Here is a 12357-nt window from a genome sequence, read left to right as displayed (position 1 = left end):
GGATTTGCGGACCCATTCAAGTGAATGGGTCCGCATTCGTGATGTGGAATGCCCATGGAACGGCTCCCGTGTATTGCGGGTCCACAATACGGCAACGGGGTGCACACGTTCGTGTGCAGGGGGCCTTATACCTCACTCACAGTCAGTGATTTCCATCAGTGATTTTGAGCCCAAACCAGGTGCAGCTGTAAACTTAGAACAGGTGCAGAGCTTTCCATTGTACCTTATTTCTGTGTAGGTTCCAATCCTAGTTTTGGCTCACAATCACTGACATGTGAGGCTACTTTCACACTAGCGGCAGCCTTCTCCGGCGGGTGAACCTGCCAGATCCGTGCTGCTGCCACTAGTGCACTCATGCCGCCAGAGGTCTGCTCCGGCCCCATTAACTATAGGAGACATGTCGTATTCAATGGGGCCGGAGCGGACCTCCGGCGGCACGCGTGCACTAGCGGCAGCATGGATCCGGCAGGCTGTTCACCCGCCGTAACAGCCTGCCGCTAGTGTGAAAGTAGCCTGAATAAGGCTTTAAAGTCATGGAATATCCTTTTAAACTTTTTATTTTTTTTACTTTAAATGTGAATTTCTGCAGTTCACATAGTTCTGAACGATGTAAAATGTCATAAAAAAAAGGAGACTTTGATAAACCTTGTGAAATGAGAAGAATATTGCTGACACAAGGATGACTAGGGGCATGATCCTGGCTTTTAGCCCAGATCTATAGCAGCACAGATAAGCATTGAAGGGCTGAGTCCAACATGCCCCTCCCCCAATATAAGGCTTATAGCCGTGAGTAGTGTAGTGGGAGTTGTGCTAAACTCTTGTATCCTCTGTGCACAGGAGCCAAGCATCTGCAAGAACGCCATGACCGCCAGCAGCATAGCTGAAATTCTTCCTCAACATTTTGGCTATGTGATCCTCACCTTTATTTACAGCTATGTTTTACTCATGTACCTTGGGATCAAAGTGGGCAAAGCAAGGAAGAAGTATGGCATCAAGGTATTGTATTCTATGAATTCCTCTCATGTCCTGTTCTGAAAATGCACTGAGCAGAATATTTCGGAGAAGATCTAAACCTGGGCTGTAGTTTTATGCTCTGCAGCCGTTGAACATGACATTGTGCTCTGCAGTCAGCCATGGCTTTGTGCTCTGCTACACCCATGGCTGCATGCTTTCCTCCCAGCACTGTGGTATGCTTAGTCTTTACATCCTGCCACTACCATACATGCAGAGGTCCCTGATTGTGTAGACCTATGGACAGGTGATCACAGCCTGCTCCATGCTCTTTCAGCCAGCTTTTAGTAGAAATCCCAATAATGAATGACTGCACTGTATTCCTCAACATGACACAGACCCCGTCATTCAGTGAGGTATGGAGTATCCTATTGATAAGCCTGGAACTTGCCCTACTGATTGTAACTATTGTAATAAAACTTCCCCAGTGTGTAAGAAATGCAGTCGACTTCCCCTAAGGCCTCATGCACATGACCGTGTCTGTTTTGTGCAACCGCAAAATACAGATGCGGTCAGAGTGCCTATATTTTTTTTTTTGTGTGGACCCATTGGAGTCAATTGGCCCGCAAAAGTGCGTTTGCAACGCAGATGATATTTGTATTTTGCTGATCCGCAATTTGCGCACAGCAAAATACATACAGTCGTGTGCATGATGCCTAAATGTAATGAAGCTAGCCTGACGCCGGTCTGGATCCTGATTACCCCCCCAACAATCAGCTGCTATCGCTAGGGGAAGTAGTGGCCAGCCACACATTTCCCATGCTGCAGCCGCACAAACTGCTGATACTTTACAGCTCTTCACTAGCTTATAGGGGACACCAAACCTGATAACCTGATGTGTAAATTGTTTGTGTATAATATATTCTTATCTATTATTTTTTATTTTTTTTTTGCCATATATTCCACAAATAAATCTGCAACAAAAGGATTGGGCACTTGCATTTCAGCAGCGTATTCCCTACTACCTGCTCTGTTATGGGGGTGTCTTGAGAAACGCTGTCAAACAAGCTTGCGGCGTCGATTTGTGTATATTCAGCTTAACCGAAAACCATTGCAACCATAATTTACACACATTTAGTAGTGAGAGGGCTGCCGAGGAATAAAATGTCAGTTTCTCACTATTTTTGTGCAAAGTCATTGTGTACTTTCTAGAATGCTGAGGTCCTGCATCAACCTGTGCTAGCTTTATTCAACAGTGGGAAGACCAGTTTGTCTAGTAGTAAGGCAAAGCTGTAGGTGTATACCGTAGCTTTATGGACATGGCCATATTACAGCTCCATTTTGTACAGAAGTGTAATAAGACACCCATAGAGGCCTTTACTGTGCCTCCCTTATAGCTCAGATTTCACAATCTCTTGTAATGTGTAGATTGTAAGCCATCGCTCCTTCTGTTCCAGTTTGTAACTCGTCTTGCTCATGCTTATTGCAATTGTCTTTATTATGTATGTATACCCCTTATCATATGTACAGCGCTATGGAATGAATAGTGCTTTAATAATAAATAATATTGCTTTATTATTATTATTATTAGACAACAGAAGCCAGGATTTTAATTTTTTATTTTTTACTTATTTTTACAACGCCTTTTTTTTGCTAAAATGTCCTCTGAAAATATGCTGATTATAGATTATCCTGCTGTTGGACCTCCCAGTGATCAGCTGTAATTTGTAATGGTACCAATAAAGACTACAGCTTGGGCCTCGTTCACATTTCCATTTCTCACTAACGCGTGCTGTCTGCATTTTCTGCGGACAGCACACGTACCCACTGATTTAAATGTGTCCATTTCTGCTTTTTTTTTTTTTTTTTTTCTCTGACCGTGATCAGTAAAAAAAAATCATGGGGACATGCACTACTTTGATCCGAGATGCGGACCATGCACACCCATTGAAGACTATGGGTCAGTGAAAATCACTGACACACATCCGTGTTGTGTCTGTTTTTCACTGAAGACTAATAGATTCTTTGTAAAGATTTTTTTTCAGCTGAGCAACGTCAGTGAATTACGGATGACACACTGATGGTAAAAACGGACACACGGACCAACCATGGATCCTTCAGCTTCACAGATGAAACACGTACGCTTCATTTCACAGATGTGACACTGACACGTATTGTGAACGAGGCCTTAGTGTGCTGGCACACAGTGCAGTTCTGACATGCATTCAGGATGCAGTTTTTTATTGTAGTTACCTGAAATTACTTAAAACTTTCCGACTATGCAGAACACCAGGGGTTAACAAGGCTGCTAAACTGGCTAAGGCTACTTTCACACTGGCGTTTTGGTTTCCGTTTGTGAGATCCGTTCAGGGCTCTCACAAGCGGTCCAAAACGGATCAGTTTTGCCCTTTAATGTATTTTGAATGGATAAGGATCCACTCAGTTTGCATCAGTTCAGCCTCCATTCCGCTTTGGAGGCAGACACCAAAACGCTGCTTGCAGCGTTTTGATGTCCGTCTGACAAAACTGAGCCAAACGGATCCGTCCTGGCACACAATGTAAGTCAATGGGGACGGATCCGTTTTCACTGACACAATCTGGCACAATAGAAAACGGATCCGTCCCCTATTGACTTTCAATGGTGTTCAAGACGGATCAGTTTTGGCTATGTTACAGATAATACAAACGGATCCGTTCTAAACGGATGCAGACGGTTGTATTATCTGAACGGATGCGTTTGTGCAGATCCATGACGGATCCGCAGCAAACGCGAGTGTGAAAGTAGCCTAAATTGAAAACTGCATCCTGAATGCATGTCAGAACTGCACTGTGTGCCAGCACCCTTACCTCGCAAGCCCTCACACAGACCTGTCGTCAGAAAAGTAAAGTTCTGGGTGGCAGAATATGCAGACACAAATTAAATAATAATAAATAAAAAGTAAGGTTTTATTATTTTTTTAAAGACTTAAAACAAACCAAATAAAACAAAAATGTTTTCACAATAATAATACTGAAAGGGAACTTGTCACCGGAATTTGGGGTATAGAGCTGAGGACATGGGCTGCTAGATGGCCGCTAGCACATCCGCAATATCCAGTCCCCATAGCTCTGTGTGCTTTTATTGTGTAAGAAAAACTATTTGATACATATGGAAATTAACATAAAAGAGTCATATCTTACTTGTGTGACCAGAGAAGAGTCATATTTTCAAGCTCTGACTCATCTCAGGTTAATTTGCATATGTATCAAATCAGTTTTTATACACAATAAAAGCACACAGAGCTATGGGGACTGGGTATTGCGGATGTGCTAGCGGCCATCTAGCAGCCCATGTCCGCAGCTCTATACACAAAATCCAGGTGACAGGTTCCCTTTAAAATCGAGTTAGGCTACTTTCACATTAGCGTTTTCAGTTCCGCTATTGAGATCCGTCATAGGATCTCAATAGCGGAAGAAAATGCTTCAGTTTTGTCCCCATTCATTGTCAATGGGGACAAAACCGAACTGAACGAAACGGAATGCACCAGAATGCATTCTGTTTGGTTGTGTCCCCATCGCGGACAGAATAACGCTGCAAGCAGCGTTTTTCTGTCCACCATGTGGTGTGGAGAAAGACGGATCCGTCTTGGCACACAATGTAAGTCAATGGGGACGGATGCCTTTTCTCTGACACAATAGAAAACCGATCCATCCCCCATTGACTTTCAATGATGGTCATGACGGATGCATGCGGTTGTATTATGGTAACGGAAGCGTTTTTGCAGATTCATGACGGATCCGCAAATAAAAAACGCTAATGTGAAAAGTAGCCTAATGTTATCATGTAATTTTAAATCCTGTCCTATAGAAGTTATGGCTTTTGGAAGGCAGGGAGGAAAAATACTGAAATGTTGCAAAAATGTGCTTAAATAAATACATCACACTACAGCATATAATGTAAGTGGCCAGATTCCCTGCTGATGGCCAATACCTAGGAAATATTCCTGTGGATTCAGCATTCGCATGAGGTTTTCTTTCACATCTGCATTGGAGGCGTCCTATAGCAGATTTTGGCATGCGGGAGTTGTTTCTGGCGTCCTAAACGGAAGCCGAACCGACCCCATTGTAGTCAACAGATTTTAGTTATTGGCCCAGATTTACTAACCCTAAAGATGGCAGATTTATCACAGGGGCTCAGGCTGGATGATAAATGTGGTACAGGGATGGACTGTATAGCATCTATTGGTTGACAGATTTTTATGCCCAAATTTTCGGACAATTTGGTGCATCTTAGGACAGCCCCCTTTCCTGCAAAACTCTGACACTTTCCGCAAAGTCGTACTCCCTTGTTGAGCTTGTCGGATAAAAGTGTAAAAACCCTAGATGCGCCAAATTGCTACACCTATTTAGACCGATAACTGATGCAGACACATTAGTAAATCTGGGCCTTTGTTTCTTCAGCGGTCAATATGCCTTGTGATTATTCGGTCGCTCTGTTTCTGAATGTAAGGCTTTCTCATTACAGTATCCACAGATGTATTCAGACAAGGAGAATGTTTTCAACTGCATCCAGAGAGCACATCAGAACACGCTGGAGTTGTACCCAGCTTGGATTATCTTCCAGTTGATTGCAGGTCTTGCATTTCCAGTAAGTAAAATTAAACAGCAGGTAAAAAAGAAACGGCCTCTAAAGCTTCATTCACACTTCAGTGTTTCACGGACGTGTGCTGTACGCGTTCTCCACGGACAGCACACGTCCCCATTCATCAGTGTTTTAGCACGGTCCGTGGGTCAGTGTTTTTAGCATGGATGCATGCTCTATTTTGTCCGTGTTCACGGATCCATCACGTCTATTATAGTCTATGGGTCCGTGGAAACCATGGATGCAACACCGATGCAATCACGGCTCATTAAGAAGAGATGCTTTGAAAATTAGTTTTCAGCCATTCAGTGTCAGTGAAGCACGGACAGTTTCACGGATGCATCACTGACCACCTGCTCACGGATTTGATCACTGACACGGATGTGTGAATGAGGTTTAAGTCATCACTATCTGATTGGAGAGGGTCCAACACCTGAGGCCACTGCTGCTCCGCAGTGTGATTGTAGCTTAGCCTGGGCCAGTGACGGCATGTCTATTGGTCACATGACCTAGGGGCAGCTCACCCACATAGAAGTAAATGGGGCTGCAATACTATATAGCCGTTATACAATGTACCGTGCTGTGCTTGGTGCGCTGTGAACAGAATGCAGTGCTATCTGGAGCACCATGGCATCTTGAGACAGTTGTTTGGCAGGCCCATAGAAATACCCGGAAGCACTTCTGTGCGCTTTCGGGTCTGTATCTCTGCACTGCAAAAGATATGACTTGCTATCTTTTGCCATATTTTGTGCATGATGGACCCAATGAAATCAATGGGTCCATACCCCGATATGAAGTGCACACTGCTGCTGCCCATGTTTTGAGGACCACTAATTGCGGTCTGCAACATGGGCAAGGTGACCATATGGTCGTGTAAATGAGCCCTTATGGTAAAGTAAGTGCACGCTCTTTCAGTCTAGTTGCCTAGCGCTAAGTGTGTATCAGAGTATAAAAATCAACATATAGCCGGGAAAACTGCTATACCGGAAACAAGTGTAGCGTACAGTTATTTACTAAAACGGACATGTCAGAGGTGGTGACACGTCCTCTTTTTAAGGTACTCTCTCCATGCTGCCTTATTTCCAAAAAGTTCATTTCCTCTTCGTTTATGTACTATTTATGGTCTCCTGAACCCAAACTTAGGCCTCATGCACACAAACGTTGTTTGTTTCTGTGTCCTTTTTTTTTTTTTTTTTTTTTTTTTGCGAATAGGATGCGGACCCATTCATTTCAATGGGTCCGCAAAATATGCGGACAGCACACCGTGTGCTATCCGCATCAGTATGCCTGTTCCGTAGCCCCACAAAAAAAATGTCTGACTATAACTGTCCTATTCTTGTCCGTTTTAGGCATTGTAATAATAGATCCGCCAAAAAAACCAGATGGCTTTTTTTTTTTTTTGCGGATCGCAAAACACATACTGTCGTGTGCATGTAACCTTAGGTGAAGGTATCCACTTATGTAAAATAATTCCCAGACAATAAATGAGTAAAATATACTTTATGTGATAATAATATATTCATTCTAATTTGTTTAGCTCTCCGCTTCTGTTCTTGGAGCAGTATGGGTGACCAGTCGTTTTTCATATGCGCATGGATACTACACTGGAGGTATTTCTTATTGTATCTTATACAGTCTCTTGTAGGTGTCTGATCTGTATGAAATGTTCAGCCGACAAGCCCTCAGCATATGTTGGATCGGGCATGTTAAATTTCAACATGCCCAATTTTTTGTTCTCAAGGGATATAAGAAGTCACCAGAGGCATCTGGCAGCAGTTCATTCCCTTCTCCCCACTGAAAACATATGCATACTTGCCTGCTATTGAAAGTACATGGCCACAGTAATGTCTGCTATTGGAGAATGAAGATGAAGGCATGTTGGATTTGAACCTGTCATATGTTTTGTTCCCCATTGAGAGAAGGACTGCATTTCATTCTCCATATTAAAATTGACATTCAGGTTTGTCCAGTCCAAATGTACATGTTTATGGGTGCCCCCCCTCCCCCTTCTACTGTAACATGCATGGTTGCCTGAGCCTGGTTGTTTTATTTCAATAGGGAAAGGATATTAAGCTGCATTAAAGGGGTTATCCAACAGCCCCCCATTGCGGGTCCCCTCACAGGTAATATACTTACCCCGCTCCCTGCGCCACTCCTAGCCCCCGCTCGGTCGCTGCTGCTTCTCCCTGTACACGGATAAAAGCTGGGACTGGGAGCGGGGTAAGTATATTACCTGTCGGAACCCGGCACATGGTGACGTTGGATAACCACTTTAATCTCTCAAACAATGTTTTGTATGAAGTTGAAAAAAACATGCCTGATCCGTTTTCACTCTGATATATGGCAAAAATTCTCAGTGAATACGTCATATGTGACCTTTAGTAGGTCTAAGTGATTTTCTGATTGTTAAAGAGAACTTGTCACACGCTCCCAGTTGCGGGCAGGGGTGCCGCTCCAATCAACCTGTGTCTGTCAGTTCCAGTCCTCAGCATGTTATTGACTATGAGTTTTCCAGATCCCTTGGTGCTCTCCAGTGGTGTCTTTGACCCCCTGTGGGTCAGCAGCCAACCTCAAAGACTACTCCAAGAAGTAGTGGCCTGGTGCGTTCCCTGCAGCGATTACCAGATCCCTGTACAAGATTTTTGGGTGACTACGAGGAAGCTGTCGGGTGCAGCTGTTAGCCAAATTATATGGTTGGCACAACCATTGTTGGTAATAGCTGCAGCCCTATCGACTATTTTTGTACTAGAGTATTCTATCGATCAATCCAACAATTAATCGAGTACTCTAATAACAAGACAAATTTAAAAGAATGTTTTTCTTTATAAAAACTCATCAGCCCCCCCCCCCCCCCCCATGCCATCAGGTTGCCCCCAGTGCCACCATCTCCCCCACCTAGCCATGTCCCCAGTGCCAGTGAAGTAAAATACTTATCTCTCCTGTAGGGGCGCCGCTCCACAGCTCCTCAATCTTCTCTGCGGGCCGCACTGTCGTCCAAGCGCTTCACTCCCGCTCCGTGGTCACGTGATACAAAAGAGTCCTCGAAGCAAAAAATTTGCATCAAGGATTTTTTTGTGTCGAATTACTTGATTCAATCGAGTAATCATTTCAGCCCTAGTTGGTAACACTTTTTTTTTCATGTTGTTGTGTATAAAATCTCTTTGTGTTTGGTTCTTGCCTGAGGAGTATTCCAGTTATAGTCAGACTGATGGCCAGATATTTAGGGCTATGGCCAGCTATGAAAAGTGTGGCCCTCTTCTTTGAGCAACCACTGGCATCTAGGGTGATGGACACTGTGTGGTGCTTTGGTTTTCCTCCAGCAGATCTGGTGGGAAATTGAGCAATTACTCTGCAGTTGCCACAATGATATCAGCTGACTGCAAAGAGTCTCAGTAGTGCGAACAGCTGTCCTTTGGGGGCCACACAGTCTAAAAGGCAATCTGTTAAAATGTTAGTAAATTCTGTTCTTTGCCATGTATACAACATCTAGTGCACTAGTTAAAAATTTCCTGCACAATCATAAATCGTTAAAGGGATTGTCTCACTTCAGCAAATGGCATTTATCATGTGGACAATAATACATGGCAATTACTAATGTATTGTGATTGTCCATATTGTCTCCTTGACTGGCTTGATTAATTTTTCGATCGCATTATACACTGCTCGTTTCCATAGTTAGAACAATACTTCAATCCAGCAGAGGTGGCTGCGCTTGCACATTATAGGAAAAAGTGGCGGCCTCTTTGATGATCAGGACTGGAAGTGCACATGCGCAGCAGCTCCACTCTCAGCCACCTCGTATCTGCACTGCAGCAGTGGCCGTAACCCCTGGAAATAAGCGATGGAAAAACGAATCAAGCCAGCAAAGGAATAAATATGGACACTCACAGCACATTAGTAAGTGCCTTTTATGAACTTTGTCTACATGTAAAATGCCAATTGCTGAAGTGAGATACCGTAGCTGTTTGCCGAATACTCGTTTGGGCAACAGCTGTCCCTCCTGTTTCTTTATACCCCCGCAATGGTCGATTTGCCTGAGAATGCTTGTTTTCTGAATTGGGAGAGGGGAGTAAACTCCTGCCAGACAACTCTGGCTACAGAGTATCTCCCCTGAGAGCAAAAAGATTGGACATGTTGAAATTCAACTGCTTGATCCTTCTTTTCCCTGACATCTGCTGATAGCTAATAGGGATTGTTCTGTTTTCATTTGCTGTATTTTATCTGTTTCTAGACCCTGAGAAGAGACTGAAAGGAGCTTATGGCTACATTGGGCTGTTTGGTGGTATCCTTCTGTCCCTGACCGCTGCCTTGCAGCTTCTCAATGTGCTCTGATGATGAGGTTCTCAATGAATTCAATCGCACTGAAAGAAGAAATTCATCTGTTGCATTATTTTACTAAACAAATAAAATGTTAGTATAAAAATAAAACTGTGTCACGTGTAATTCTGTAAATATCGAAGGAACATTTGCCTCAATTTACCACTTAAAGTATTTGCAACTGTTTGCAAGAAAATAGCTACTGCATATGGCATGAGAAATTGAATTCGAACCTAAAATGTACCAGTCTAGTTTGGCATGCATGTAAGATGATGTTTAAACTTATTTTGGTCGCTTTTAGAATTCCTTTTATGAGATATTGTATATTGTCCTTTTACAACAAAGAGTTGTAGAATCACAAATAATGAGGAACACGGGGGAGATCTTAAAAAAAAAAAAAAAAAAAAACTAATACTGTTCTGTATTAAGTTCAAGCAATCACTTTTCTGCGATTATCTATTCTGCCTTTAAAGGGCATCTGTCAGCAGATTTGTCCCTGTGAAACTATCTGATCTGTTTGCTGCATGTGCACTTGGCAGCTGAAGACATCTGTGTTGGTCCCATGTTCTTATGTGCCCGTATTACTGAGAAAAATGAAGTTTTAATATATGCAAATGAGCCTCTAGGAGCAACAGGGGCGTTGCCGTTACACCTAGAGACTCTGCTCTCTCTTCAACTAGTACACCAAACAGTTAAAGTAACACAATCCGTGTGTGGCCCCAATCAAATACAACACCACGACACCACACCACTACTAAATATTAAACAACGTCTTTATTTCAAATACATGTATTAAAATTGCAATATATAATATAATTAATGAATAAAAATGGATACCAATGTGGCAGTAGGCGGCGGAACAGCTGCAATTCGGTCACATGATCAGACAAAAAGGAGATAAAAATAATTCATATAAATGCAGATGCACAATACATTCAATACCTCCCTGAAGCCTCACAACTTCACTATGTAAGCCAGGAGAATAAACAAACGGCAAATAGATCACATGATCAGACAGAGAGGGGTGTTCTAAAAGGGGATGCGTATAGGTGCAAATACACAATACATATAATCCCTCGCTGCAACCTCACACATACCACTGTATAGGCCGTCACAATCGGCAAATAGCAAGTGTGATAGGGGGTTTTAGAATTGCGCCCCTCACACTTATCTCTAGTTAGAAAGTAAGCATAAGTCAATCTAGTGTAAGGCCCCACAGTGTTCCGCTGCCTACTGCCACATTGGTATCCATTTTTCCATTACGCCCCATGACAGCACCTGTGAGAGATCTTCCTCCTTCTGGACAGGAAACAGGAACTTCCCAGATCTTTAAATTGGTCCCATGCCTTCCACCTTCAGTTCTTTCCTGTTTCCTGTCCAGGGACAGGAGGATTTCTTCCAGGTCTATTTTTCGGCTGCAGGACCTCTAGGGTTAAGACGAAACCTAGTGGAGGTACCTGTCGGCGTAAGTCTCCACTAGGAGCCGCTGAGAAGCCCGGCGTCTACAATTTCTTTTTCCCTTCTTCAGAGCCATGGGGGGGGGGGGTGCCTGGGCTGCCTCGTGTCCCTGCCTGCCGGCGAAGTCGCGGCATGAGGGGGGAGCTGCGTCTTCCCTCTCATTGAGGCTGGCTGTGCTGGACGTGCACGTTTCACCGGAAGTGACGTGTGCGTTCCACCGGCCGGAAAGGGAGGAGCTACACATGGCGGCCCATTTGAAAAAGGGAACGCCAGCCAGCGTGGAGGGAGTAGCAGCAGGATCGACCGGCACAAGCGGCACCTACAGCCCTCGATTGGCCCCCTTTACACAGCATGATGATGCAGGAAGAAGGGGATGTACAACAGCGCACCGACAGACAGGAGCAGCTTTTGGAATCCAGCATGGTACTCCTGGGGGTAAGAGGGGTTAACCCCCACCATCTCCCTTTTGGGGAGTTATTATTATGGTCAGGTTAAACTGATGGGCTGTTTTATTAAATGCAGGCTAAAGAGGCCCCAAAGAAAGCTTCCCACAAAAGAGCTAAGGAGTGTGGAATCTGCAAGAGGAAGTTGGATCCATCTTACTCCAAGACATGTTGTCAACCATGTCTGGATAAGTTAGTGGCAGAGGAGTCGCCATCTTTATTACAGAGTATCCAGAATTTAGTAAAAAATGAAGTCCGTTCGTCCGTAGAGGAGCTTAGAAAATCCCTGCCTAGCTCATCCAGGCATAAGAGGGCCCAGGCGGTAGCGGAGGATACTATGGACTCTGCATCTGAGGAGGGCGCTATTGTAGACTCAGATTCCTCTTCCGAGGATTTGACAGGGAAGCTGTTGTTTAGAGCTGAAGATACGGACCTATTATTGAAGGCGGTTAGATCCACGATGGAGCTGGGGGAGGAAAAGGAGTCCAGGTCTAGACCAGAGCTGATGTTTGAGAGCCTTAAGCCCAAAAAGTCTAGAGTTTTCCCCATTCAGGACTGTATCAAGGA

At 44.0% G+C, this 12357-nt stretch overlaps 1 protein-coding gene across 1 annotated transcript; it reads left to right on the top strand.

Moving 5' to 3' along the window:
- The first annotated feature begins 760 nt into the window (after positions 1-760).
- Positions 761-9998, top strand: LOC120995340 (microsomal glutathione S-transferase 3-like). Its single transcript, XM_040424468.1, has 4 exons — positions 761-996; positions 5456-5578; positions 7110-7182; positions 9804-9998. Exons 1-4 carry the CDS (start codon positions 862-864, stop codon positions 9902-9904), a joined length of 432 nt encoding a protein of 143 aa, XP_040280402.1. The 5' UTR covers positions 761-861; the 3' UTR covers positions 9905-9998.
- The last annotated feature ends 2359 nt before the right edge of the window (positions 9999-12357 follow it).

Source organism: Bufo bufo, chromosome 3 (genome assembly GCF_905171765.1).
Source record: "Bufo bufo chromosome 3, aBufBuf1.1, whole genome shotgun sequence".
NCBI classification, from domain to species: Eukaryota; Metazoa; Chordata; class Amphibia; order Anura; family Bufonidae; genus Bufo; species Bufo bufo.
Note: the sequence above shows the minus strand (reverse complement) of the source record. Positions and strands in the feature narration are given on the sequence as shown.